The sequence below is a fragment of the Ambystoma mexicanum genome, chromosome 1p (genome assembly GCF_040938575.1).
Source record: "Ambystoma mexicanum isolate Mex_15411 chromosome 1p, UKY_AmexF1_1, whole genome shotgun sequence".
NCBI lineage: Eukaryota > Metazoa > Chordata > Amphibia > Caudata > Ambystomatidae > Ambystoma > Ambystoma mexicanum.
This window is the reverse complement of record NC_090921.1, coordinates 448,431,195-448,459,092: the sequence shown is the minus strand read 5'-3', so window position 1 is coordinate 448,459,092 and position 27,898 is coordinate 448,431,195. Positions and strand designations below refer to the sequence as shown.

General features: G+C 44.2%; 1 protein-coding gene across 2 annotated transcripts in view; it reads left to right on the top strand.

Annotated features, from left to right (window-relative positions):
• Positions 1-27,898, top strand: part of LRRC25 (leucine rich repeat containing 25) — a 299,377-nt gene that overhangs the window by 197,135 nt on the left and 74,344 nt on the right. The window contains exon 3 of one of the 2 annotated variants that reach the window (XM_069649271.1): positions 11,178-17,576. The exons of the other annotated variant lie outside the window; for it this stretch is intronic. Within the exon in view, the coding sequence (XP_069505372.1) occupies positions 11,178-11,328 (151 nt within the window). The 3' untranslated portion in view covers positions 11,329-17,576. Of the gene's footprint in view, positions 1-11,177; positions 17,577-27,898 lie in introns of those variants that run through there. 2 annotated transcript variants of the gene reach the window in all.

Sequence of the window (27,898 nt, the reverse complement as noted above, 5' to 3'; positions counted from 1 at the left end):
TAGAAAGATTGGACCAGTTCAGAACAGAAAGTTAAGAAAGCTTGGAGGCGACCCAATGGAAAGGCGAGGATTAAGACACCTCACTCTATCCGGCAGAAAGGGAAGCCAGGCGGACACGGTACCTTGTTTGTGGAAAGACAGCTCCGGCGGGGGCAGTTGTTCCTGGTGGTGGATGCACGTCGGGTCTTTGCCAAGAGAAGAGATGATCTTGTCGTCGAAGGAAAGTTGAAGATCGTTGCACCACCAGGGAAGAGACCAGCCGCGGAGTGCTCCGTCACAAGGCACCACCTTTTGGTCGCGGTACAGGGGTAGTGGCTATCCGGTTGCCAAGGTGCTCTGCACGGGCAATTCGACCACTGCGTCCTGGAGCGAAGAAAAAGCAAAGGCGACTGGTTGTTCCCACCAGTCAGGGGAAGAGACTCTCCGGCGGGGAGATCTCCTCTGTCATCGGGAAGTGGTGAGTCGGTTCAGCAGGGCTCCACCGGCGGTGTCGTCGTTGCAGATCGGCTCAGCTTTACCCTCGTTGGATTCTTAGGTCCTGTGGCGACTTCTGAAGATCCAGTCCCAAAAGCCCTGCTTTTATGCAGAAAACCCCCATTCATTCAGCCTAGCTGTCACTCAAAACATGCTAAGTGGTGAGCGGGGAGGCTCACCACTTGGGCCAATCACACCAGAGTGCGACAGGAGTTGGCAAGGCAACTCAGTCCAGGGTGCCTAAACCCCCTCCCACACCCCTGTGGTAACCCAGACAGAATGGCACCACTTTGGAGGGCCTCTGTACAGAACCCCGCCAAAAGTGGAACAAAGGGCTCAACCTTTGGTTTAGGAGTCACAGAGACGAACACAGACGCCATTTTAAAAACCGAGTTCTGGCTGAAAATACCATCTCATAGACTTATTTAAAATAAGTAAACCGTTGGTATGTTAGAGATTAACGAGAAAAAGTATCAATCTCCAACAATGGGAAGAATCCCATAGGGTTATATTCGGGGTCGAATATAACAAGTAGTTTCCACTGCCACCAGCCAAAACTCGACGAGGGGGGACGGGACAGTGCCCCCTCGAATAACAGACCCAGGAGTAATCGAATTACCCCTACTAGTATGTCCACAATAGGATGGTTTGTACTAGTTCTGTTAGTAAATTTAGGTCTAGTAAAGCCAATGGTGACTTTACATGCCCGGGGAGACAGTAGTCAGTCCCCGGGTATGGAGTCTATGATGGAGGTCCACTAGGACGCCCCAGTGCTACGGCACGGAGGGTGCGGTGTAACACACATAGAAAAACATATGAGACCCTATGGAGTAAAAGACCCCATAGCCCATAGAACACATTGACATTCAAAGGAATTACACACATTCATGTCCAAGAGTGGGAGAAAAAGAGTCTCACTCTTGGCAGGATGGAAAAAAATAAACTCCAGAAATCCAGCAAAGCTGCTTGGGGACTCACTAGGTTAGACAATTCAGCCTAAACAGAGAATTCTCCCTAACACACGCCTGCAGGGCCTGGCCACACCTGGCACAAGGCCGCTTGCGGTCTGTGCACTGTTGGAACACTTTATCTGCAAAGGCAAACTCTGTTTGTGTGGAATGATCAACTAGAAACCACTAAAACTGGTGTGGCAGCTCTCTGGGTTAATGCACTCCCTGCAAAGACCTGAGTATATTTTACATGCTGATCCTTGTAAGGCTCATTGATAGAGTGCTGTTGGGGGGGCGGGGTGTCAAGAACCAGGCACCTCTATCATTACAGGAACTGCACATCAATGAGGTTAAGGGCTATGCCAAAAACAAAGAATTAAGCCTCCACCACAGGAACACCCGAGGGAGGGGCTCATGCAGCCTTCGAGCCCCTCTCCCAGCAGGCAGCAGTCAGGACCCATTCAGAGACAACCCCCCCCTCCAACAAAGGGGCTCAGGGGAGGGGATCAGTAAAGGTAGGTTAGATGCCAAGTGCCTGACATTGTAAACACACTGGAGAAGCGCTCGCTGAATCTTGAATTGCAGCACAGATAGCGTGCAAGCAAGGCAGGCCAGTAATTGAACGTAAATACACACACTAAATTGCAAATTATGGTGTATATTCTGCAGCACCTCACAGCTGTACATGCAACCTCCCATCATCACAGAGAGATACATTGAATTTTATTAGAGCACCAACACCTCACCTTCTGACTATGTGTCACAGTCGCTGGGCCTGCCTTTGGACAAAGAAGAAGAAGTTAACTCTGCAGGCAGCCGATTGCAGCATTCGCATTTGACTCAGCCAGAGTCAGGACAGTCTAGGGGCAGTGGCACGTGCAGGGCTCCGTTCATGTTACGCATTGCCAATGCGCCAGTGCCATCGCTTGAGCGAGTGCTGCCATACCCATGCCCACACTCATGACCCTCAACCGACCCCAATCATTTCACGATGTCCTTGGTGCCATACTCCCTTGCCTGCTGCTACTGCAGCCAGCGTCAGCCTGCATAGAGTGAGGGGTGGTGCTATCACAGGCAAGGCAGTTTGTATTATACAATTAGAGTGGAGTCGTTAAAGCAGCATTTTGCCGCTCTAATATTTCCACATTTAGGCAAGCGCCTAACCTTGCCTTGTCATAGCACCGGCCCTGGCCAAGTGCTGTCTGAGCTCAGAAGAGCAGGCATCATGAATTGACTCCAACATAACAAGATTTCTCACACCTTCATAAGTGTTTAACCCTTAACCCTCTGTAACCCTTAACCCAGCCATCTAAGTTTTTCAAACTTAACCCAGGTAGCGCCAAAGGGGAACCATCATGCTTTTTGAGGGTTCTAATTCTCTTAAGGTACTGGAAAGAGGTCTTCCCAAATCTAGCAATTGAAGCTAGCTTCACACACTCATAATCCATCCTATCCACCTCCCCCAACTCCATCACAACACCAGATGCAACAGTGGGTAGCCTAGAGAAGAGACAGGGAAGCAACTGATTCCCTGTAAAACCTTGAATCCCATGGTTATATTCAAACATTGCCAACCAATCTAAAATATCTAGCTTAACGTCATACATACCCACAATTTCTTTTGGTATACGGGGTCTCTTAGGACTGGAAGACCTAGGAGACTCTGGGAGAGAAGCATTTTCAATAGACAACCTTTTCATTTCTAAGGCATGGTTCATCTCCATTTCTCTGGGCTTAAGTTCTTGATGCTTTTGTTCAGTTTGAGCATTTAAACGTTTAAATTCCAATGCAAGCCTCATCTTTTCTAGTGCAATGAATTCAGGACTGAGTGTAGGACCTGTAGGGGTCCCAGTGAACAAAGGTTGAGGTTGCTGAGCAGGTAAGGGAGCAGTGAGGCCCACATTATGAGACACATCTACTTCCTCTAACTCATCGATAACAGACACATTATCATCCTCATTATTTTCCACATTTGCTGAGGGGTAAGGTATTTCAGACCTACCCTCCAGACTTTGTTTCTCTAACAACCTTTCAATCAATTCAGACCTTTCCTCCTGGCCTTTGGCAGAGAGATTCCTGTCTCTACACAGATTTGTCATATAATCCACAGTGTAACTAAAGAGGGTCTCATGACTGTAGCTTTCCATATCAGACATGATTAATATTGCTTTTTAGTGATGTTTAGCCTTGTGGTTAGTTGATCCAAGGTAATAGCAGCACTCTAAGTGTAATCACTATACTTGATCCTCACCGCTGAACACCAGTGTTAGGCAGAATTATATGCAGTACCCTTTGGGAACACCACACACAATTAAGACTACAAGTGGCAGTATAAATTCACCTTTGGTACAAGCCTGTACTACACAGTAAAGTGGTAGCGATGGCTGAGCAGCCAGACTTATCTCAAGAGTAAGTGAGCAGTATCAATAGTCACACAAAGGACAGCAATTACTATGATTTAAACAAACACTGACTCAAGGTTTCTGAGTAAAAGAATATACATTTATTTACACATCATTTGTAAAACATTTCACTAAAGTAAAGCAGTTTAAAAATCATACTCTTAATACACTACACCACACCCAATAGATTCTGGACAAGTTAGGCTCAAAATGAAGTGTGAGCAAAATGGCACTCCAGCAATTTAAAAGGGAGGGAAAGACAAAGTTAGACACGAATTGAGCAGCACCAACAAGTAAGTAATCAGGGCAATCTAGAAAAGGAACTACAGTGAGGAAATCAGATTCAAGGGGCCTGGCCCAAAGTCAATGGACCAAAGTCTTTGCTCAAGATCACACAGGTCAGGGTAGTTCGCGGTTAAGTCTTTGCCAAGAATTCAGGACGAAGTTGGTTGGCAGAAAGGTTAGTTTAAAGAATGGAGAAGGGCAAGCCCTCGGATTGGCATAAGGTTTCACACGCTTTCACGGCGGCTGAACGAAACGAACAACCGGATTTGAACAGTACCTTAAATGGAGAAGAAGGCTGTAGATGAGGCGGACGTTCCTGGAGGTCCTTCAGGCTCACGGTTCCTGAAGCGCCTGTCGGACTTACACGAAGTACGAAGACTGGAGGGTCCTGCACTTCCCAGGGAAGAAACCAGCAGCAGAGCAAAGCAACGAATAAAAGGTGCGCTCCTTAAAACGCAAGCAGGGTCTGTTCCTCCTGGCTATCCGGTTCACTGTAGCTCTGTACAGCAAAACTCGACCAGGGAAGGGAGGCCTGGCGAGCAGTTTGGTAAACTGGTTGTTCCCACCAGCTCAAGGGGAGAAGATTCCTTGCAGATCTTTCCTGTTGTTGGAGTATGAAGATTCAGACCTGCAGCAGGGCTTCACTGGGTGGTTCAGTCATGGTAGGGTCCTCTTCTGTCAGCTCCTCGTCAGTTCTCTCGTTCCAGTGGTGACTCTGCCTTTCCAGCCCCAGAGACCTGTTTTTTATGCAGTTTTCCCCCATTCACACAGCCTGGCTTTCAATCATACAGCAGGGTGGCTGTCCCGCCGGGACAGTCACCACAGCCAATCAGATCAGAGTGCGACATGGGTCTCCTAGGAGACCCTGTGCAGAGAGTCCTAAACCCCTCCCTCACATCCTGTCCCCTCCAGACATACAGGTACCTAAGGAGGGCTTCTGTGCAGAAGCCTGCGAAAGAACGACGAACAAAGGAACCAAACCTGGTTTAGCACGCAGAGTAAAACACGAGAAAGACTTTCAGAAATGTAAATGGCGAATAAACCCAGCCTGAACTGTATAAAAACGTATATGGTCTAGCGGGTTTAAGTTTGAGGCTACCAAGATAGCCTAAAACAATACCAGGGCTATTTTAAGATAACCTCGGTAGGAAAAATGGGGTAGTTACCACTGCCACCAGCCAAGTCTTAATGAAAAGGGAGCAAAATAATGCTCCAAGAGAAACAGACAAGGGATAAGTATTAACCCTTTCCAGAACTCTATTTAAGATAGTTTGTACTGGGTCTGTGAGTTTTAAAAGAGACTAATAAAGTCAATGGCAACTTTACATGTTCTGGGAGACAGTAGTCAGCCCCAGAAAATGGAGTCGGAGTTGGGAAGTCGAAAAGACAACCCTGTGTCACTGCACTGAAGGTGCTGTGTAACACACAGTAAAAAGATGATGGCTATAGAGTAGGTGAGGCTCCACAGTCTATGAACACAAGAAAATGTTGAACACACACAACAAAACAAATGTAAGAATGGGAAAAAAAGGCTCACACTCTTACCAGGTGAAAAATAAAATTCCAGGAATCCAGCAAAGCTGCTAAGGGACTCTATAGGTAAGGGAAATGAGCCATTCTGGAGAATTCTCCCTAACACTTCGAAACCTCGCCGGGGCATTTTTTGGTGTGTAGGATTTCCCTGCAGATAAATTAGGAAGTAATCATAAAGGCAACCTTTCCCTGCTGCTCTGAAAGTTGTCAGCTTTGAAAGTTAATTCATGATGTTTCCCAGGCTAACATAAAGACCGGGATGATTTATTTTTTTTCCATGAAACTGCGATCTGGTGGATTTGCACAGTGCACATACTGGATGTCCCTTTACTTGTTGAAAAGCACAGTGAATAGGCCAAACACTTGATTCTTAGGTCTGTTTACATCACCTTTAAAGGTAATCTATGCAGAGGGCATCATTATGAGTATGGTGTATGGTGATAACGGTAAAACATTATTTGTCTGCCTATTTACAAATTACCACTTGAATATGAGTTTTTATAGCAAGACATATCTATGGTCCTGGGCATATAGAAAGTAATGCACATATTAAATATGGTGTGCTCGATGCAATCGTTTTTATGTATCCCATACTGTAAATATCCCATATGGTAAACGCTTTCCCATATTTATTCCACGCATTGGTTTTTATGTACCTCATATCATAAATATCCTATATGATTCCAAAACGTAACTAGGTTGTTGAGTAATTGAAAACGCCACATGTTATGCCATAGTGAAGACCTATATGGATGATACACCCCACACAGTACTTTTAATTTATTTAATGCTCTAAGTATCACAGGTGATACAAACTCATAATAAGGTGGTAATTTAAAAATAGGATTTACTATACCAATGCTTTTACTGTTACCCCACACTCAAGAAGATGCCCTTCCATTTTCTCGCTTCCATCATTTTTTTTTTCAGGTTTTTCTCAATGGCAGAGATTTCAAATCAGCACATTGTCTGCTTACAATCCCAATGTCGATATGCTTTTTTGAATTTATCTTATTACTGTGATCTGTTAAGGGATCCCTTAAATCTGACCATCCTCTGAAGTATAGCCTTTTATATGCCACTTTTTCAGGTACTCCTAATACATTTGATCCTAATTTCCTACTAAATTAGGCACCTATTATCAGGTTTATCATGCTCTATTGTATTTGTGTTTATTAGGACACAGGTCCCTTCTTGATATTTATGCAAAAAAATGTTCTCGCATTTACAAGTAAAACCACTAAACTGCATATTGGTAAATTTGCTTCAGCAGAGTCGTGGTAAAAGGTACTGCAGTTACGGTAGGAGTTGGTGGATTAAGAATGTTTTTCAATCATAGGTGTATTTATGTGTCAATGGTTTCCCACCAGCATCGTGAGCAGTTCTCTAGGGGGTGTAGCCCTGATCTTCCCCAATTGGATTCCTGCCTCTATCATTCCTACTCCGGCCTACTCCTCTTTTGAATGCCTCGTCTGCAGGCTTTCTCTCTCTCCTAGCCATTCCCTTGCTGGGGCTACTATCTATCGGCCACCTGGTCAGATCTCCTCTTTCCACTCTGAGTGGGCGGACCTTTCCTCTTACCTCCTAGTCTCGACCACTCAACTCCTCCTTCTTGGAGACTTCAACATCCACCTGTATGCTTCCTGTCCTTCCTCTGGACTCTTTCCCGACCTTTGTGAATCTCTCTCACTCTCTATTCCCCCCTCTGGCCCGACGGGCACACTCTGGATGTTTTGATCTCCTCAGACCTTCCCCTTTCCATCCCTCTCACCACTCCTCTCTCCTGGAGTGATCACTTTCTCCTTTCCTCCCAGCTCACCCTCTCTACCCCTCAGGCCAAGAAAACTCCATCACTGCCTCCCATCTTCTCGGTCATCCGACCCATGAAGGACGTGTCAGTTGAGGCTTTAGCCTCCACCTTCTCTCATCCCCTTACCCCTTTGGCACTCTCACACCCTAACACAGCCCTCTCCTTGCTGCACTCTGCTATATCTGATACTCTCAATGTTCTTGCCCCTGTCATGAGGATCTGCCTGAAGCCCAAAGCTAAGTGCAACTCCTGGTACGACTCAGACCTCGTCAACCTTAAATGCAAGTGCAGGGTGGCTGAGAGGAAATGGTGTGCTTCATGTACATCCTCTGATAAACTGGCCTGCCGCCTGCTCCAAAGGCAATACCGGCTCTCTGTCTTCACCAACAAGAGAGCTCACATCCAAGCCCGCATCACTGCGGCATCTAACAACCCACCCAAACTCTTTAAAAACTGCAAGAAATTGGCCAATCCTGCCGCAGTCTCTACCACTTCTATCCCTTCCCAGGCCCTCTGCACGGCATTGGCTTCTCATTTCATCTCTCAAACTCAGAACATCCTGTCCTCTCTCTCCTCCTCTCCCCTTCCTCCCTCTACTCCCTGCTCCTTCCTCTGGTCCTTCTGCGGCCACCTCTCCTCCCTCCTTCTCTGCCGTTCCCCTGTTCTCCCCTGATGAGGAAGTCCGATCTATGAAAGTCTCGTCAAAGCAGGTTCATCCCTGTTCCTCCAAAACCATCAAGGACCACATTGACTCCCTGGCTCCTGCCCTGGCTGACTTCTGCAACCACTCCTTCGCCACTGGGGTCTTCCCTTCTCCCCTGAAGTACTCCCTTGTCCACCCTCTTTTTAGGAAACCCTCTGCCGACCCGTCCTGCCTGGCTAACTATCACCCAATCTCTATCACTCCTTTCCTGGGCAAACTCTTGAAAAAGCTGGCCATCTCCCAGCTCAATCTTCACACTGAATCTGTTGGTTGTCTCCATGATCATCAGTCTGGCTTCAAAGCTGCCACGAGCACGGAAACTGCTCTCCTGAACATCTGTGAAGACCTGCTCTCCAACCTTGATTCCAACACTCCTTGTGTCCTTATCTTACTGGATCTCTCTTCTGCCTTTGACACGGTCAACCATGCCATCTTGCTCAACCATCTCTGTGATAACCTGGGGATCACCGGTCAGGCCCTGGTGTGGCTGTCTTCTTTCCTCTCTGAACGACCCTCCGAGGCTCAACTTGGGTCCTTCCTCTCCTCTATTTTTATCTCTACTTGTGGTGTCCCCCAGGGGTCTAACTTCTCTACCTGGCTGTTCAACCAATACCTGGCACTTCTCGCCCACTGCACTGCCACACTCTGTCCCAACTTCCAGTGCTATGCGGATGACACTCAGCTCATTTTCAGGCTACCCTCAGCCACCTCCTCTCCCTCTCGCATCTCTGTCGGTCTGTTATCCAGGAGTGGTGTGCCGCCAATGATCTTTACCTTAATTCCAGTAAGACCGAGATTCTCCTCATCGGCACACTTGCTCCCTCCTTTCATGTCACTCTCTGGCCGGCCTCTCTTGGCCCTCTCCCTGCTCCAACCTGTGAGGCTAAAAACCTTGGGGTCATCTTCGACTCCACACTCTCCTTCTCTCCTCATATCACTGAGGTCTCTAAGAAATCACACTACCAGCTGCACCGCCTCAGAGGTATTCTTCCCTTCCTCTCCTTCCCCCAGAAGCTCACTGTCTTCAGAGCTCAGGTTCTTTCTAGGCTGGAGTATTGCAACAGCCTCTTTCTAAATATGCCTGCTTCTACTCTCCGCCCTCTGCAACTCATCCGGAACAGGACTGCGAGACTTGTCCTTGGCCTCAAGCCCAGGGATCGAATCTCTCCTGGACTGAAATCTCTGCATTGGCACCCAGTGGCTGCGAGGATTAAATTCAAAACCCTCTGCATTGTCCACAAGGTCTTATGGGGCCTGGGGCCTCAATACCTGCAACTTTCTCTTCCCAAATATCTTCCTTCTCGAGCTCTTCGTTCATCCACCTCCAACTCTCTCAGGCGCAGTCGCTTCACCAAGCAACGAGTTGGTGGTAGATCTCTTTCTTCAGCTGGGGCATTCCCCTGGAACAGCCTCACTGAAACTTGAGGAGAATCATCTCTGGTTCCGGAAACACCTCAAAATCTTTCTCTGTGCTTCTGCTTTTTCTCCTCCTCTCCCCTGTTGACCTCCTGGCTGAAACTGAAACTGGACTGTTTACCTGGCCACCCTCTGATCCCGGGCCCAGGTCCCCTCCCCCACCAGTAACACACCTGCACTGCCTTCCTGGCAACCCCCTCTCTTGGGGACTGTTTTCTGCATCCCTACAGTCCCACTACCAGCACTTACACTGATGTCTGCACTTACCTTTGCACTTGCCACCTGCTGGTCGTACTTCTATTTATTGTTATTTATTCTTTTTTCCCATGTACTGCACTGTCTGCCCTCCCCCAACCACCCCCACTTCTCCTTTCCCTCTTCCGATGCACTTGCGCGATCTGAATGATACCTGGCCTAGTAGGATTGTTGTCTGTCCTCTCCCTGCGCCCCCTCCCTTGCCTCGTCACGCCTTGAAACACTTGTGTATAGGCGCGTTATAAATGCCATATCATATCATATCATATTCTACAGCACTTTGAGACCAGCTAAAGAGACACCATCCTCAGAACTATGATACACCAACCAAGCATGTTTAAGTTAATCTCCCCTGCACTGTATACAACTATTCTATGCTCTGATTCATATCTGTAAGCACTCCAAATAAACAGTACCATCAACCCACCATTTCCCAGCCATGCTTTATTCTGGTTCGTATTTGCCCTGGCTTTACCTGCCAGACCTGTGAGTAGGCTACAATGCATACATAAATATGTGTGAATACTTCTGTGTAACACAGCGACGATGGTACTGTGGTATAGAGTATCTTTCTAAAAATGAATCGATTAATACATGAAATGAAGATCTGCTTGGCAGTGGCAAAATCAGTCTGTATGGCACTGATCGCTTTATGAGGACCTCAATTGCTTCCAAGCAATCCTGGCTTTAGACACATGATGCATCCGGCAGTTGCTAACCCCCCTTGGAGTCTCAACCCCACTTGTGGCCAACATTCCTTTGTACCCCAAGACCATTTAATGGATGGTTTAGTTCTTGATGAGGCTTGGACACCATAATCCTCGCGTATCCAGTGATTATACCGAATAACAAATAGACAATGAAATGTAAACAAATAAAAAATAAATAAAAAATACCGAATTATTTAAAAACAATATATGGGGTGCGGGGTAAGGGTTGAAATATGGTGGGGAGGGGTTTGGGGTGGGTTTTTTAAACATGGGGAAACGGGGGGGCTTGGCGAGGGCCCCCCAAAAAAACAAAATAAACTGATATGTTTTCTTTGTTCATGTTTCATTAAAATGTCATTCTCCATGGCTGTATTGGAGACCTGCAATGTGTCTCTCAAATTTAGATATTGCTATTCCCATGATGAGTGGTGGGGCACCTTTGCTGTAAATGATTGATTACCATACTCGGCACCCCCTAAAAATTGCACTCATAGCATAGAGCCTTCAGGCATTACCTCAGTGATTCGACACAAACAACACAATAATTTGTCGTTACTATTTATAGTGGTTTATGTATGTATTAACAGCACATCTCTTGAACATTTAACCATCTGTCTGTTTCCCCCCTTTGTACAATAGATCACAAAATGGGGAGGAAGACTATTATATGCAGAGCGATAACAACGATGGAGAGCACCCCATTTACGGCAATACCGATCAAATGTATTACAATTACAGTCAGGCGGCAAACAGGGAAGATGACGATGTCTACATCATGCCCGACACCTAATCACATCAAATCTCTTGCACTCATGCTCCGAAAGATTGGACACTCCTGTTGGTCTTTGATCTTCCCTCACCTGCTGTATGCCAAAAGCATGGGAGAACTCCAATGGATAGCGTCCTGTTCTTTTATCTTACAATGGACATAAGATCAAAGAGTATTTCAATAGCTAGGATCTCTTTATTAGTTTGTTACCAGCTGGTGATGCAACCATCATGCTGCCCTCATAATGCAGGTAATTTAATTCAACCACTTTTGTGATAACGCAAATTATAAAAAAAGAAGACAGAGAACTTGGAATTAATTTTTTTGATTGGAGAAGATGAATCTTGGTAGGGCCGGGCAGTCAGATGGTAGCAGCGGGCACTGCGATGGACCAGTGTTTTAAGACTAGAGCTCATATTGAGGCCCGCTGTCCCTACACTTAGTGTGTGTGTGCATGTGATCTTGCCAGAACCAATTCTCCTCTGTACACATGAGTGTCTCATTGTTTGGGAACAGTCTGCGATCAAGTAAAGTTAGTTCTTGTAATGTATTATTATTGAACAAACTATATTTATACATATAGAACCATTTCTCAATAAATAACATGCTTGACATCCAAAGCTAAAAGTTCATATAAAACACGTTCACTCTCTCTATGTAACAAAGCGCGGCTGGACGACAAGTCTGCATTTGGTTAAGACTCTTATAGTTTTTAGTATCTTGTGACACAGCTGTGACTTGTTTCAGTACCTCAGTGGAAAACTGATCTAGCGCAAAACAATCCCCTGCGCCGATGCTCAGAGGGCCCTCTGCCTCAGGAAATTACAGGGGCACTCCAGTGTTGCATAGTGGTGCACTCCACAGGCTGCATACATCCACCTGCATATGAGGACATGGAGGCTTTTAATGGTTTCATAGAACTGTCAATCAGAGTGTTCATCATGAGTATCAATGCAGCCATGTAGACCATCTACTCTGACATTTTGCTATCTGGTTAAGTTATCGGATATCTAAACCTTTGTTTTCTGGCATCACCGCATCACCACACTTTGTGATCTGGCATAATCACTGTATCTGCCACAGGTCGCTGATCTGCCAAAATTGCCAGTCCTTCAAACCATTGCAAAGAACTTGGTATTTTCATTGAGCAACATGCTGCCTATTCTGGGTCAGAAAATATGTTTGTAGAAAAGTTGTTCTGTCTAGAGACTTAAGCCATGCCCCAGGCGGCCCTGTAATCTAACCGTTAAGGTTTTGACTTACATCTCAAAAGCAGTGGATGTCTATTCTGCTGTAATTGTTTTGATGTATTTTAGAGATAAACCCAGCGTAAAACTTAACTCTTTACTTTCTCTATAAAATCCTTCAGGGTGTCCCGGAGATCTCAGGTGATCCCATGCCAGGTGCCAGGTGGGGGCAGCTTATTTAGTGCTATTTTTCCCTTAGATTCTGCTACAGGAATTATAATGAAACAATAAAAAAAAACTGAAGGTATCAGATTAAAAGAAAGGCAGGACTGAACGATCTATTCATCCGGGACCAGAGACAACTTGACTGTGTCCTGGATGCTATGATGACCTGTTATAAACACCCCACAACCTGCACCGCTTTTGACAGCATTATCTGCTGCAACTTTGAAGGCGAACATCTTCCTTTTATGTAGTTTATGTACTTGGTGGGGACATTTCGGGGGACATTTCCTTTCCCGCTCTTGCAGCTCCTTGATGTTTCAAATTTTGTCTGTTGCTTAATGATTCTCTGAAGAGAGCTTACCATTCAAGTTCAAACCCTTATGGCTGGGAGAAATCCTGTGTAGTTATGGGGCCGTAGATGAAATCTAAACAGTTGTGGCGATGCTGGGCAGTTGGGTCTGGGGGCGACAGTCCTTGTCCAATGAGACCCCCTGCAGATCACAACGTAGTGAAATAGTATTGGCCAGTCCATGCTTGATTTGTTTTTATGTTTTATTTTGAAAATTTGAATTTGTCTTTTGATGCCTAAAGCCCTGATGAAGACAAGTGATAATTAGATTTAAACACGTGTTGGCAATGGCTAAAATGAATGACGAGTAATCATCAAAGAACGTCTACTGAGACTAAGAAAAATTATTGTACCTGACTTATTGTTCAGATTTTGTAAAATTGGTTATATGTTATAGTTTAATAGATGCATTGCACGCAATGTAGATACTTTATGTCTTCTAGTCCTATAGACATCCGGTTTGGCACTACTGTTTTGAGGTTGGAAGTGTTTTTGTGCATTGAGACATCTCAATATCTTCAAGTCTAATGTGCAGCAGCACTGTTGCCATGTGTTCTCTGTCACATACAGTAGCTCAAATTCTGACTATTAAAGCACAGAAAGGTCAGAACATAAACAGGATACAGGCAAATGTAATGACTTTCTGAGAATTCACCCCACAAATGATTTGTAGATCTCTTCTTAGTTGACTTATTCAAATGTGTTGTTGTGAACTATCCCAAGCAGCGGGACTACACATGAAGAGGAGATGTTTAAATATAAAAGTGGGCAAATGGACAGGCTAGCAGACTAGCTTTCTCTTAATGTGCTTTAACCCATAATGTTTTCTTTGAGTTCTGTTACATTTACTCTTGGATGTATAATGGGGAAAAGTAAAGCTACTGGAATTGATGAGCACACATACTACCTTCAGTACTTTGGGACCGGGTGGCAGAGTTAGGAGACAATTTGCCATCTACCAACTCATTCTATTGAATGGAATTCATTGTGGAAGCCATAGACACTTATTTAATTGGGTAGAAGCCACCCAATCAAAAAGCAGAGGTCGTCCAGTGAAGAAGGATTTCACCCAATTAGGAAGCAGAAATGATCGACATGCTCCAATGGGCTAGCACTCCATCCAATGAGAGTCTGCGACCTGCATGATCACTGGTCATTAGAGAAAAAAACACAAGTCCTCAAACCTTAGATACATCTATTGACTTCCAGTATAATACCAAATCTACTTGAGAGTAAGGGACCTAAACCACAGAGTCATTTGGAACTCTGATCCCAAATGCCTGAACTGCGTATCCTCTTTAAAAGTTCCAGCAAGAAAACTGTGTTCAACCAGCAAGAGTCTCATCCAAAGGGAAATCTCCAAGAAGACCTGGACTGGCAGCAGACTATTGTCATCAATAGCACACACGTTAGGGAACAAACTTCCAGAGAGCAAAACCTGAAATTGAGACGACTATTCAAGACCAGCTTGTTTATTCAGCACCTCCAGCATTTCCTAAACTAATAACCCCCAGCCCCCTGGTGCTGCCTACTTCCTGGTTGGCAACCCCATCTGCCTCTGGCTGGGTACCACCTTTACATCCCACTTATCTGAAGGGACTATGACCATTCTTAGAGACAGGGATGGTTGCTCTCCACGTAGGGCCACTCGAACGTCCATATTTCCTGCTTAATGTTGTGTTTAAATGTGTTACCGTCCCATGCACTATGAACTAAGGTCTCCATGAATGAGATTACTGTTTAGCTATGATTGTTAACCCTTTCCATGCTACCCTCTTGTCCTCTCTGTGCTCTCAAGTGTTCTTGCATGTGACACATCATAAACAACCAGTTGCTCCCGCCAAAACAATAGAATCCCCACCCCCCTGATTGGCTCAAATGTTCTCCGACCATGCAGGCTTATGTGATAGGAGAGTACAGGAAGTGCTTCAACTAGGGCTGATTTTGGGCATACTACTGCAGATACTCACAACTGAAATGCCGCAATTCGGGATCTCTATTTTGATTTGTTGTCACTGTTATATTTTTCATTTCCAATCTCCCAGGTAGTGGGACATTTGCAACCACAAAAGTAATTTCAAAACAGTTCCTTTGGAAAATGTCACTCTTCACTTATTGCTTGCGGAACACTCTTCCCCATGCAAAACCAAGTCCTTCGTATCTTAGGTCTCCCCTGGTCGTGGTGCAGTTGGCGGACTGCGCGGTTCACCCACTAGAGGTTGCACTATTCAGGTGTCTAACTTTACTCTTAATTTATACACAGTTGTTAGGGGGGATCTCTTCTGGCCTCCTGTATCAGCCTCCTGCCTAGGGGCCACCCTTATGCTTCTCAACACTCTTGGTTCACGCGCAATGTCTTTTACTATTAATGTTTCACAGTTTTGCTCTTAATGTAATTTTCATGTTTTCATAGTTTTGCAATTGCTTCCATTTTCTTCCACCTCACCTTCTGACGAGGAACTCTATTTAGCTCAGTTTTCAGTTGTGCACAGCTCCCCTGCCGTCACAGCGTTTTCCTTTACTTTCACAGAGACTTTCAAATGCGTATATTCTAATATGTGACCATTCTGTGATACTGTTTCCTTCCAAAAAGCTTTTACCACTGTCCCCTTGTTAGCAGTATCTTTTTTCACATTGCTCATTTGTTAAACTGGCTACTGGTGACGTTCAGTAACGAGTGTTTTCACTCCCAGTCACTCCGATGCAATGTATACTGTTTTGTGTTTACCGGCAAATAAATTAACAGCCTCCTTCAGATTTCCTTCCTTAACCGTCCTTATATTTGAGATCAGGGTCTCCGCACCTGCCCCTCAGACCATCCTGGGTTCTTATTCTTACCCTGGTGAACAAGCATGGACTTGGAAGCATGCAACACGGGATAAGCACTCCCCTCGGCTTCCTCCTGCAGACACCTCTGGCTCCCTGGAGACATGCTTCCTCCCATGCTTTCCTCGGCTTCACATGACAGCCCCTCAGCGTTTCAGCATCCTGTTCTCCTTTGCTTGGTTCCTGGTTCTGCTGTGATCTGCCCTCCAGTTCGCTCTCCAAATCGTGTTCCAACTGGTTCTCCAACCTGTACTCTAACTTGCTCTCCTTGCCAAGTATATGTGTTCCTTTTATATTCATCTAAATAGTTAACAGGCTGCAGGTGGGCATAGTTGAAGTCAATTGCCTGACCCTGCCTGGCCTTGTTAGTGGGACATGTCTATTGGGGAAGTTGGTGTGCTTTGATCTGCATCTTCCCCATCCCAGTATCATAGTGGTAGTGGTGTTTCTCATGGGAAATCTGTACTGTCCTTGATGTCCTCTTCTTCGTCTCAGTATTTGAATAGTGTTTAGGGAAAGGAGGAATGTGTTCTTGAATGTACCTCATACAGGCTGAGGGGGCTTGGAAAGGACACTACCAGGAAGGGGGGGTACCATATCTCACCGTCAGGTATTCCCTCCCTAATCAATCCCTAAGGACCCTCTACCCAGACGATCCTCCCCCGCTTGTCCATCCACAGGGTCGGGATACAAATCCAATGGCCTGCCCCTGGCCATCTGCGTAGATCACCAGGGAGTGGTTGGGAAAGACCTTTAGGTTTTTCACACCACTTAAGCCACACTTTGTTCTTTTGTGAAGTGTTTTGATCAGGAAGGAGCAAGGATGGCAAGTTGTTGATGTAGAAGGTCTGGCATGATGGTAGGTGATACACGTGCTGAAGTGTTGCTCTAACAAAGGCAACTATGGTAAATGTGACATTGAAAGAATAATTATGTAAACCTGCTTTGGAGGGGTTACATTTCTTCAGAAATCAAAGTTTGTGGCAAATCATCCCGACAAGGAAAATTGTTGTTGTATTCCTGGAGAAAACAAAATGTGAAACTTGTTCTTACTCCTTTTGGTACATTATTGAGACAACAGAACTTTTTGTTATCAAGTTTGAATCCACAAGAACTGTGTTGGAACTTTGTGGCAAGCAGGATTCCCTTATTTCTTTTGACCTGTGGAGCATTACCTTGCTCAGACCTGGGAAATGGGAATTCACTCAGGTCATGAGCAGAGGCAGTGGTCATATTGTGAATGTGATTATATCTTTATATATATGAAATTGAAAGGTAAACACAGACCACGAGGTCGAGTTCCTTTGGAAGCTGCACTCCCTTTAATTAACAAAATCCATCAATATTCAGCAACAAGTGCACGCCGAAAAATAAATCACTGCACTGCCAAAAATGTGCTTTTAAAAGGTTTCAAGTTTTAATAAAAACAATATATAATTTGCAGTAGAAAAACGGCTTCCCAGTAGCATATATATAAAAATATATATATTTGTTGAATTGAACTGCCATGCGTTTCTTATTGCTTTATTGAATGTACAAGTGTGAGGGACAGACATCCTTTTATTACAGAGTTTCATTTAGTTTATTTTAGGCAGGGAAATCCTCATCAAGGTAGGGATAGTGAGGCGTTTATCCAACCTTTTGATTTAATAAAATGGCTAATCTTGAAAAATCTTTACAAAGTTGTCTGTGTCATATTTCTAGACCCTCACACATCTCAGACCCAAAGCCTGTTGATCACTCACATCTAAAAGGCACAGGACAACGAAATGCTACAGCATTGGCTGCATCTTTCCCTGCATTTTCAATGTCTGATATCTTAATGGGCTTGCTCTGCTGTCAACTGAGCACATGAGATTCAACAGGGGGGCGTGCAGGCTCATGAGGAACATCCAATCTTTGCTTCCTCAGTTTATGGTCGTGGGGCTGCTGACACTGTCTTTAATCCAAATTGTCTTTTTCTTTAAAATGAGGGATCCCATCCTCGTCACCAATGTAATGTGGATTGTGTTCCCTTCACGACCCATTGAACAGAGAATGAAACACACAGAGCCAGGAGGTGTAGAAAACTGATTTTTATTCAATCCGTGCCGGGAACTGCCTGTGCATAGGGACACATACAGTGTGCATGCGCACCACTAGAGGAGCCAGTTGGCTGCCTTGCCATGACACGGCAGCTGCTTGGGATGTGCTCACACCAACATTAACTATGCCATGCTTGAGACATGAAGACATGAATGAAGACCATGGCATCAAAGAGCTAGTTACATGACAAAAGGCTGCCTACCACTAGGGAGTTTTACAACAGAAAGTCTTTGAAATAACAGGCTGAGTAGGGAACAGAGTAAGTAGAGCCAGATAGCACAGGTCAGTTGGAAGAAGGGTTCTTCCATTTTACATTCTGTGTGCTTTTCTCTCCTTCATTCCCCCTCTATTACGGGACTCTGGGTATGACCTCAGAAGGCAAGGGGCATCTGCCTCAAAGATGGATAGGGATTGAACTCCTTAAAGAAGTCTTGCTTTCCACCAATCCCCTTTGGTCCTTTACATATAAAGGAGGCAGTCTTTTACTCCATTGTTGATTCATTTTCGGACCATCCAGGACATGAGAAAGAATTAATTTGTCCCACTTTTGATAGAGTATAATTTCTCCAAACTCCTCGGCCATTGACATGAATAAGGATTGCTTCAAGACAGAGGAAAGCTCCGCTCCCTGCCCAATCCCAGGGCACATTGGGTGTGACTCCTGATGAGGATCAGGCTATGCCACTCTGCTTCTAAACCTCCCTAGACTAGAAGAGCAAAACTTGAAGGTCTCACCCTGTCCTAGAGTCTCTGCACCAAGTCTCAGAACATCTTAGGGTCCAGAAAAGGTAGGATCCCTGTTCTACTGAGTCAAACCGGTCAAACCACACTCAAGCCGTGTTCATATCGCTCAAACCAGAGGTAACCAACCGCCAGTACTGCATTTGACACTCAATCAAATTTTGAACCACCATTGTTTTGTATTTGCTTATCAATGCTACATCATGCCAAGCAGAGCACATCACCTGGTTGGTTCAAGTAACAGGCTCTCCACTGCGGGCAAACTCATACTGCCATCACTTCCAACCTTGCATCAGATCATCAAGGTCAACACTTCTAACTGCTGGAACTTAACTCAAACCGCTGGAGCATCATGTGACTCGTCAAAATGAACCAGCAGTTAAAACAGGCTTGACACTTGAGCCAAACCTGCTGACCCAACCAAACTGCACATTCTTAATGCCACACATGAACCACACTGATCCGCTGCTTCACACAGCGATCCCGCTTGAACCAACTAGATGCCAGCTCACAGCTTTTACCCTCACTGCATTACAGTACAGCTTGAAGCCTGCTTCAATGCCGTCAAACCTGCAAACATTTGAATAAGGTACTTTTAGAGGTCTTGTCTCTGTGGTCCTCATTTAGAACCCTTGAGACTAATAATCCACATTTGTCTTACTGTTTCTTCAACAACATATCCTTTTTCAACCACTGATGTATTTCTTGCGTGCACGCCACTGAACAAAGTATTCAGAGTGTGTCTACAGTCTTGTTCGGCATTTCTTTGTCTTCTTTTGCAGGGCTGGGTTTTTATAGTGTTTTTAATTGTAATTTGTAAAATTAATTTGTTTATTCAAGTATATATTTTTGTAGAACCGTGACTAGAAATTCTTTCATTTTTGAACTGTGTATTGTATCTATTTGGGTTGCTCTTGGATCACATTCACACTCCTTCTGAGACCATAGCCTTCCCTCTGCCCTTTTTTACCCACCCATTTTGGTTTGTAGAAGTGTAACGGCTTAGTAGGCGCTTTAGCCACTATTCATCCTTATGCTTCTGTAGAGCTGAAGTCATTTGGTCACACTGATACCCTTCTGTCCAGGTGTTCCTGAGAATAGGTTTTCCCTGTTCTTTTTTTCATTGGGGGCAGACTCCATGCTTCTTTGAGGGCGTGACCAGGATTATTTCCCGGGTGACCTACTTTGTATGCTTGTACTTTACTTAGAGTGAGACCATAACCTATTCTGAACTCAACCGATTCAATTGTAGATGAAACAACGTGCTGCTGAACCCAAAACCAGCTGTACTATTAGGTTCTACACTTGGATTTGAGAATACTTGGGCTTGTGAAACAGATCCCATCCCCCACCTATGACCTTGTGATGGCATTACCTGGATTGAACTGTGGAATGGATAGACCTACAACCTTTTCATAAGTATTTCAATCCGGCGATACACCCTGGTTTCAGCCTAGTTTGCAGCGCACAACTGAAATGCTTATTTTGTCATATTTGTAGGTTCAATATTTGGGAGATACACTACTCATATCACACCCCTATTTCAAATACCCTGGGTCACGGTGGACCAGGAACCAGGCTGGTTGGTAAAGGTAATATTTATTTATTTATTTATTTAAAATTCAAGAAAATCATACAATTTTTAATACATAGGGCAGCAATAACCAATGTGGTGACAATAACAATAGGAATGCAGGCAATGCACTTAAATTAACCCTTTAGCAACACAGATAGATAACACCAGAGAATAGAGACACTTTCAAATTTTTTTTAAATATAGCACTCAAGTTAGGATTTCCCGCTGCAATATTCCTCAACCCACAAATAATCAATTCTAAATAGATATAAGGAAGCAGCAGGTCATCAGGAATGAGGACTAAGAAACACAATTCGAATTCAAACTTCCCTTCCCAAACAAGAGAGAAAAACCTATTTGAAACTCTTGCAATGTTAAAATGACACTCGGAAATAGCTGAATAAAACTATGAATGTGTGCAAAAATCCTTAAATAAGTACAATTGCCTACGGGAGCAACACTGGAAAGTTACAAGCAATCATAAGCAATAGATTGAGCAAAAGCATACAATTCGAAAATGAATGGAAGGTTCAAAACAATTGATAGTAAAAATAACACGTGTAAAACTTTGCAAAAATGCTCTTTCCCGCCTGAAATTAACCAAACGTTTTTTGATAAAAACGGGTGAAATTGATTTGAGTGTGGTTTTCTGGTTGCTGTGTAGCTATGGTACACTCAGGAGGTGAAATGAAGTCTCTAGCTATTAACTTGAGGGAGATATGCAATGTAGAATAAGAGGCATTTTTAGAAAAATCGGGTAGTGAAAACAGAAAATAAATTCAGTTTGGACAAGAATAGTTTTACTCGATACTAGAGCGTTCAGGCTAGAATACCACAGAGAGACACAGTAAGCTCCAGGGTTGATTCATGAGTTCAACCCTAGTTCCCCAGCACCCGCCCTGGTGGAACCAGTCCGATCACTCGAAATAGGATTGAGAGCTTAGGATTTAAATAACAAGAATGACTAAATAGATATCGCTTGCACTAGTAATCAATGACAGGGTTGCAATAAGGATTCTGACAATGTTACAAGTTATTAAGGTAAGGATAGGATGGTTTAGAGATTGGGATAGGACAAAGAAAGGCAAGGTATGCTATGGTTTTCTATGGTTCCTATTGATACCCGCAGTCAACTTTTGGTTTGGATTTTGGACAGCCAGCGCTCAGTCACCACACGGATCTGGTCTAACAAAGGACAGCTGGGCAAACACAGCGGGACAGATCAGCTGGGCAATTCTGGTCACTGGACTGCACTGGACTGGCACTTCTGGTTACTGAATACTACAGATCAGCGGGATGGCAGGTTTGCAGCAGGCATACATGTAGTGGCAGCAAGCCAAGCTAGTTTAGGAAGCTTCCCACAATTTGGGTAATGGGATTTTAGAATGGAGGTTTCAGATTGAGGCCTTGCTGGGAATGGGGTCAGCAATGCATAGGCCTTGGCTTTGCAAAGAAAATATGGAATCAGGATCAAAACAGGATGAAGGAAACAGGAACTGTATGCCACGCAGAAATTCAGGAAGAGAGTCAGGAATCAGTGTGTCCTCAGTGCTAGTCAGGGGCCCTTATTTATTATGCCAGATGATATCATTACCGGATGGATTTACCAGCTCGAAACCCTGGATAAGAACAAGGGGCTTAATGAGGAGACACCAACTCAATACTTTTAGGGTTAGACCTTACAACTGTTCAGTAATACCCTGTTAAGCAGTACCAGTTGCAATTTCACATCACGCCACTATTCATCTCTAGCGCCAGAGAGCATACCTGGGACTATACTTGCCTGCTCTCTAATGCCGTTCTAAGTTTCTATGACTAAGGCTTACTCCTCGCGGCTGCTACACCCGCGGCTCTGCAGGTCAAGAAGCTACTCAACGTACGGTGCTTTACTGGTAAGGCAACATGAGCTTTTACAAACTGCTCATGTCTACATGCCAGTTTCTGTTATGACACTGAGGCTGTGCCACACACTGTGCAATATTTACATGCTACGATGTACATCTTTATTCAGATGGGAGCATTTTCGCACCTGCAGCGCCACGCCACCATCTAAGCTGCAAAACAGACATGCTGCATTTTGACCAGGCTAACTGTGAACATAGATCTCCAACACCAGCTGCAGCGTCATTCCTTGACACTTTTCTTTACCAGATGTGAAAGGTAGGCTTCCAGTCCTTCTGGCGCTTTTACCTTTTACCTTACTTGCATACATGCACACGCTATTTTATTTTGGTGCCATTTTCGCTAGCTTTACACTCGCACCCCTAATACTCTGTTTATTTTATACAGAGGTGCACTTGTGCACACGAGTACAGAGCAGTACTCCCTCTATTTAATAGCGTGTGTCCCCAAGACTGTAGTCAGCTCCAGAGATGATCTCTGCATCTATCTGACCTGCTTCTGTAAGTGTTTTTTAAGCCACGCATGGGGTTGATACAACTGCATGACACATGTCTTGGTCTCCCCGGTTGGGGCTAACCGCACGGGCCTTAAGGGATAAGGGCTTGTCCCTGGCTATAATGCATTTCGCTTTAGCTCTCCATGTATTCCCCTAAGGGGGTAGTGATTTATTCACATATCATGGCTGACACCTTGGTTTTGTTTTGTGCACATTTTCAAAAATTCTTCTTTGAAAATGTTCCCCCTGAACTGTCTTTTTGTTTGTTTCATGGTCTATTTCTTATTGACACTCCACTATCAGCACAATCACCTGTGATGTTTTTGCTTGGCCACAGGGTTTGTTTTACTCTAGAGATAGGGCGGACATTTTGACTTAACATCCCTACGCATGCCCTACCGGTCACTATGGCTTTCCCTCTTCTTGTAAACTAAGTATGTGCTACATTAGTGTGTCTGTGTATCACATAAGTCTTTTTCCTTTTACCCCAGAGGTCACATCCATTCCCGGTCCTGAGGAAGGTGGGAAATATTTTCTCTCTGCCGAAACGTAGATCAGCCGTACGTTTTGATCTAGTCCTGTACGTCTGCAGAACTGAACAGGATTTTTCCCGGTGCTACACGTAGACCCCTAATCCAGATTCTTTTTGGACTCTAAATCTGAACCTATCGAAACTGGAATATAGATGCATTTCAACAACACTACCTAGCCATTATTAAAGTGACGACAAATCCAGGTCCTCTGTGTATCTTGTGACATCAATTTTCATGAGTTACTATTATAAGAACGGTTTAGAAATCATTGGGATACATTAAATCTCTTTTTTGTCATTTTCATTTTGTATTTTGATTGTATGATGTAAAACATTTGTAGGATTTGTATATGTGAACTATTTGCGAGATCTTTTTCATTTCTGTTTTCAAATTGTATATAGCATGTTTGTTGCACTTTATTTAATGTTTACACTATATGTATGGTTAATTTGAACTTTACAAACCTTATTTATTAATAATTTTATTCCAAGGGACTTACATCAAGATATAGAGAGATGTGTTATTGCAACACACATATTTAGAAGCTCCTTATTTTCTTTAATAGGGAGTTACTGTTAGGACACCCCACTAGTTGTGAAATACACACTCCTCCTGGGACTTGTTCGCATCACTACACTGCAGAGACAACCGAAACTAACGTGAATAGGGATCGCACAGTGTAGCTTTTTGCCTATCCGGACACACCCCCTTTATGTATATGGTTACCTTGATATCCCAGTCCTGGGTAGAGTAGGGATTCACCCTTCAGTATATTATCATTACACTATATGACAGGGGCAGGATTCACTATGCCCGCCTCTAATAACCGGATTGGGCAAGGGTGGAAGTCTCCGCCTAGCTCTTCGATGATTGGATTTCAGGAAAAGGATGTCATGTTTATGAGGTGATTTTTTTTACTGTATCTAGAAACTCCCATATTTACTTTACCGAAAATCTGATTTTGCCAAAAACAGATATTTATGCAGTTGCCACCTCTTAGTAAATCAGATACACCGGTTACATATTTTTTGCAGCACAGATTAGTCCAAACCTCCAGTCTGTGCGACTGTGTTTCACCTTTCTGATACATTTTGGTAATTTTACAAATTAAAGATTTGGCCCACAATTCACCAATTTTACACATATATGTGAATTGTCCCCAGGGATGTATGTACAACATTTGACATTTGCAACATGGATGCTTTTCTGGTAATACAACATATATCACCATTTCTGTCCAGAGTGTGTCAAGACATTCTACCAAGTTTTCAAACACAGCCCACAATTCCACTTTTACGCTGTGAAAATTCCACATTTTTACCAATTGTGACAGCTGAGATATAAGTATTTTTAAAGTTCTTTATGAGATAGTCTTAATACAAATGGAAGTCATTGTCTGTCATTGTTTTCTTCCCTGCTAAAACCAACCAGCAGTTTCTTCCAAGCAGGATGGGGGGGGCCTCTCTCTTAATTGAAGGTTTTATTGCCCTTCACACTTGACAGGTGAGTGTCCCAAGACTGCTCTTGCCCCATCCTGGAGCACAGATGAATGTCTGATGAGCTTGTGAACTCCCATTGTCCTGTCCCATACAAAGTGTTTCAAGCTGGCAATTAGTACTTTTGGTGTCCTGGAAGTTTATGGTGTACCTCAATTCCTAAAGGAAGTTACAGGGCTGGAACATGAACAACTGAAAGACCAGTTTATTTTGTAGAGCTTGTTAACTCAGCTCAGTTGATTTAAAAGTCTTTATTTCCTGGTTTCTGAGTCTTGATTTAACAAAACAGTGGAATAAAAATAGCCTATGCATGTATTATCACCAGCCACATAATCCCGTTACATTGCTGAGTAAGCACGCCTTCACTCCACAATTTACTTTGAAATAGGCCATTTTTCTTCAGTCAGCAAAGTCCATTTTACCACATGTGTTTAAAAACTGCTAACATATCTTTCTTCTAATTTCGATTTTCATCTCCAGCAAACTCACACACTGCCATGCAGCTATGGTTATTCTCTTGAATGCTGGAGTTGTTCTGCAGCATGGATACATTTAAACAGGCATAGCTCAGCTATTTAGAGTCTTTCTCTGAACAGCTGATTTGTAGATACTTTTGCAAAGCAAATAGAGGCGTTTCCCGTGCAAACTGAAAACAAAGCCCTTGGTTGATTTCTTTCCAAGCTAAGATGACTGGGCCTATCATTTAGGAACTAGACATGGTTTTGCCAATGCACAATGACTTCTCCTGGGCATGGCCGGGCCTTTTCAATCACAGCAGTTTCATAGTACATGGATGGATTTAGCCTTAAAAAGCATTTCTAAAGGGTGCAAAAGGTGTCATTTTAAAGAGAGATTTGGGGTTTTCAGCAAGGCAATTTTGCCTATTTCACTTAATTCAATGTTAAACATTGCAGAGCACACTAGCACACTCCTGCGTTGTATACTCTGTTCCTCCCCGGCTGAAATGTATGTGGCAGGGTGATGCAGCCATTTTCTTGGTGGGTGTAAAAACACAATTTTGAGATCCTGGCGCACACAGGAGTTAGCACAGTCATTTTGCTGTTTCTTGCACCAATGCAGCAAAGTGATATGGTAAAGCACATCAGAGTGGGTCAATATATCCCACACATCCCCCCCACCGACTTCTTCTAGACTTCCAGTTGTGGGGGAGTCCGGCAAGTGGGATTAATTTATTGAAGAAGCAGGTTCAGTCGGGTATGAGTCCTTCTTCCATCAGCGAACGATGTGGCAAGCTCCCCTCGCTGCCTCTGGTTGGAACGTGGAACGATACCCCCAGCCTTCTCTCAGGTCTTTCTTTTCTGGTTTGGAGTGATGTCCCAGATTTCCTTGGGTTTCTCCTTCCGGGTCCCTGAGGAGGTCCTCCTTGGTAATGACGGTGCAATCAGTGCAAATCCATAAATGAAGCACAAACAGGTTATTGCAATTTTCCCACTAACTGACCCAATCGGGGTGACAGCAGTGGGGGACGCATGCATTCTATGACAATTGAAATATTCCAATGTTTTAGATGTATCCCCCATTGGGTTTTCAGTAGGCTTCTCTATTTGTCGCAAATTGTTCCTGGGGGGCAACTCTTTAACTGATTGATGTGAACCCAATTCTCATCTGTCAAGTCACCTTTGGGGATGCAGATTCTGTAGACGAGGCCTGGGATGGTGACCTCTCCTCCATTTCTGAACTTCAATTTCCTACCGTAGCACTGGGGCTGACCGGAAGGCTTTCTTTAGGATTGCCAGGGCCCTGAGATTTACTCTCCAGTTGGGACCGGGCTTGGCAATAACTGGGATCCAAATTAATCTCAAGCCAGTTGAGGATGTGACTGCCCATATAAAAGGTGGAAGGAACACCTCGCATGACCCAACAATTGTGCTCTATGCTTTTGTCACCTCTAGAAGTTTTGATCATACAACTGCTAAGCAGAAGATGTTTGGAACACGGAATTTCCAGGCCCCATACTCATTGATAAACTGACTCTACAGCGGGTGGGGTCTGGTCTTTTGGGAGTTTCTCGAATAATACTTCGCTGATGAAGCTTTCTTTGTTATTCAAGTCAATTCGGTCGAGGACAGACTCCTTCCTGTCATTTAACTGAATCGGAAAGAAGAGCTGTTCGCCCTTCTTCTGAATGCCAGCTACACTTTGTGCTGTTGGTTTTCAGTTTTGGCTATAGAATTGGGATTTTCAGATGGTGGATTGGGATAAAATGTCAAGGTATTTTCTCCCAGTGTAGAATGACACTTGAGACTGGAAGGAAGGTTGATTTTCAGAAATGGAGAGGAGTTCCCATCACCAGTTTGTTGTCCCACAGCAATTATTGTAACGTCTGGTATTTCATTATTCTGAAGATGAAACTTAATTTGATCTGGTTTTTGTTCAAACATGTGGCATGTGCCATTTAGACTAACATGGTTGACACTCTGTTTTAATTTGATTGGCCTGTGAGTCTGGGTCCAGAGTACCTTATTCTCATAGTCTATTAGGGGAGAAATCCTATGGAAGATGTTATTCCCTAATAGACATGGGGTTCCTCTGGAGCCACAACTATGACCGGGTGCTTCATCTTGTGTCCACCTATTTTCATTTCCAGCTCTGCAGACCCCTCGACAGGAATTTACTTCCTGTCGAAGTTCTGGAGTTGTCCAGGAAGAATTGTGAGATGGATCTGGTATTTCTCCCCCTTCCTGAATTTAGCTGCTCAAAGGCCCTCTTTGACAGAAGAGTGGCTTGGGATCCAGTGTCCACCAGTGCTGGAATTGCACATTGCCATTGCACTTGGACGGAGGATTAGAATCTACCTTCTTTCTCCTCCAATGGACAAAGGTAATGGGCATTCTGGGCAAGTTGTGTAGTCAATTTCCTTATTTTTGACTCTGATGCAGGGATAGTTTGGTCATGATTCGGTGTTGGAGTTGGGGAATCCGACAGAACATTTTGACACAGTGCTTTTGGGGAGTTTGGGGCTCCCTTCTTTCTGATTCTGGGCTGCCACCCCTTTTTGGAGGCAGTCGACAGAAGTGGTTGGTGAAGTTTGGGGTTTCTCTTGTGCTGGTTCTGGCCTGTCCCCCCACCCCCCTTCTAGGAGGCAGTCCCCAGACTGGAGTGGGAAGAAAAGAAGATTTCACACTCAGGGATTCAAGGAGTCTCTAGCTCCTCC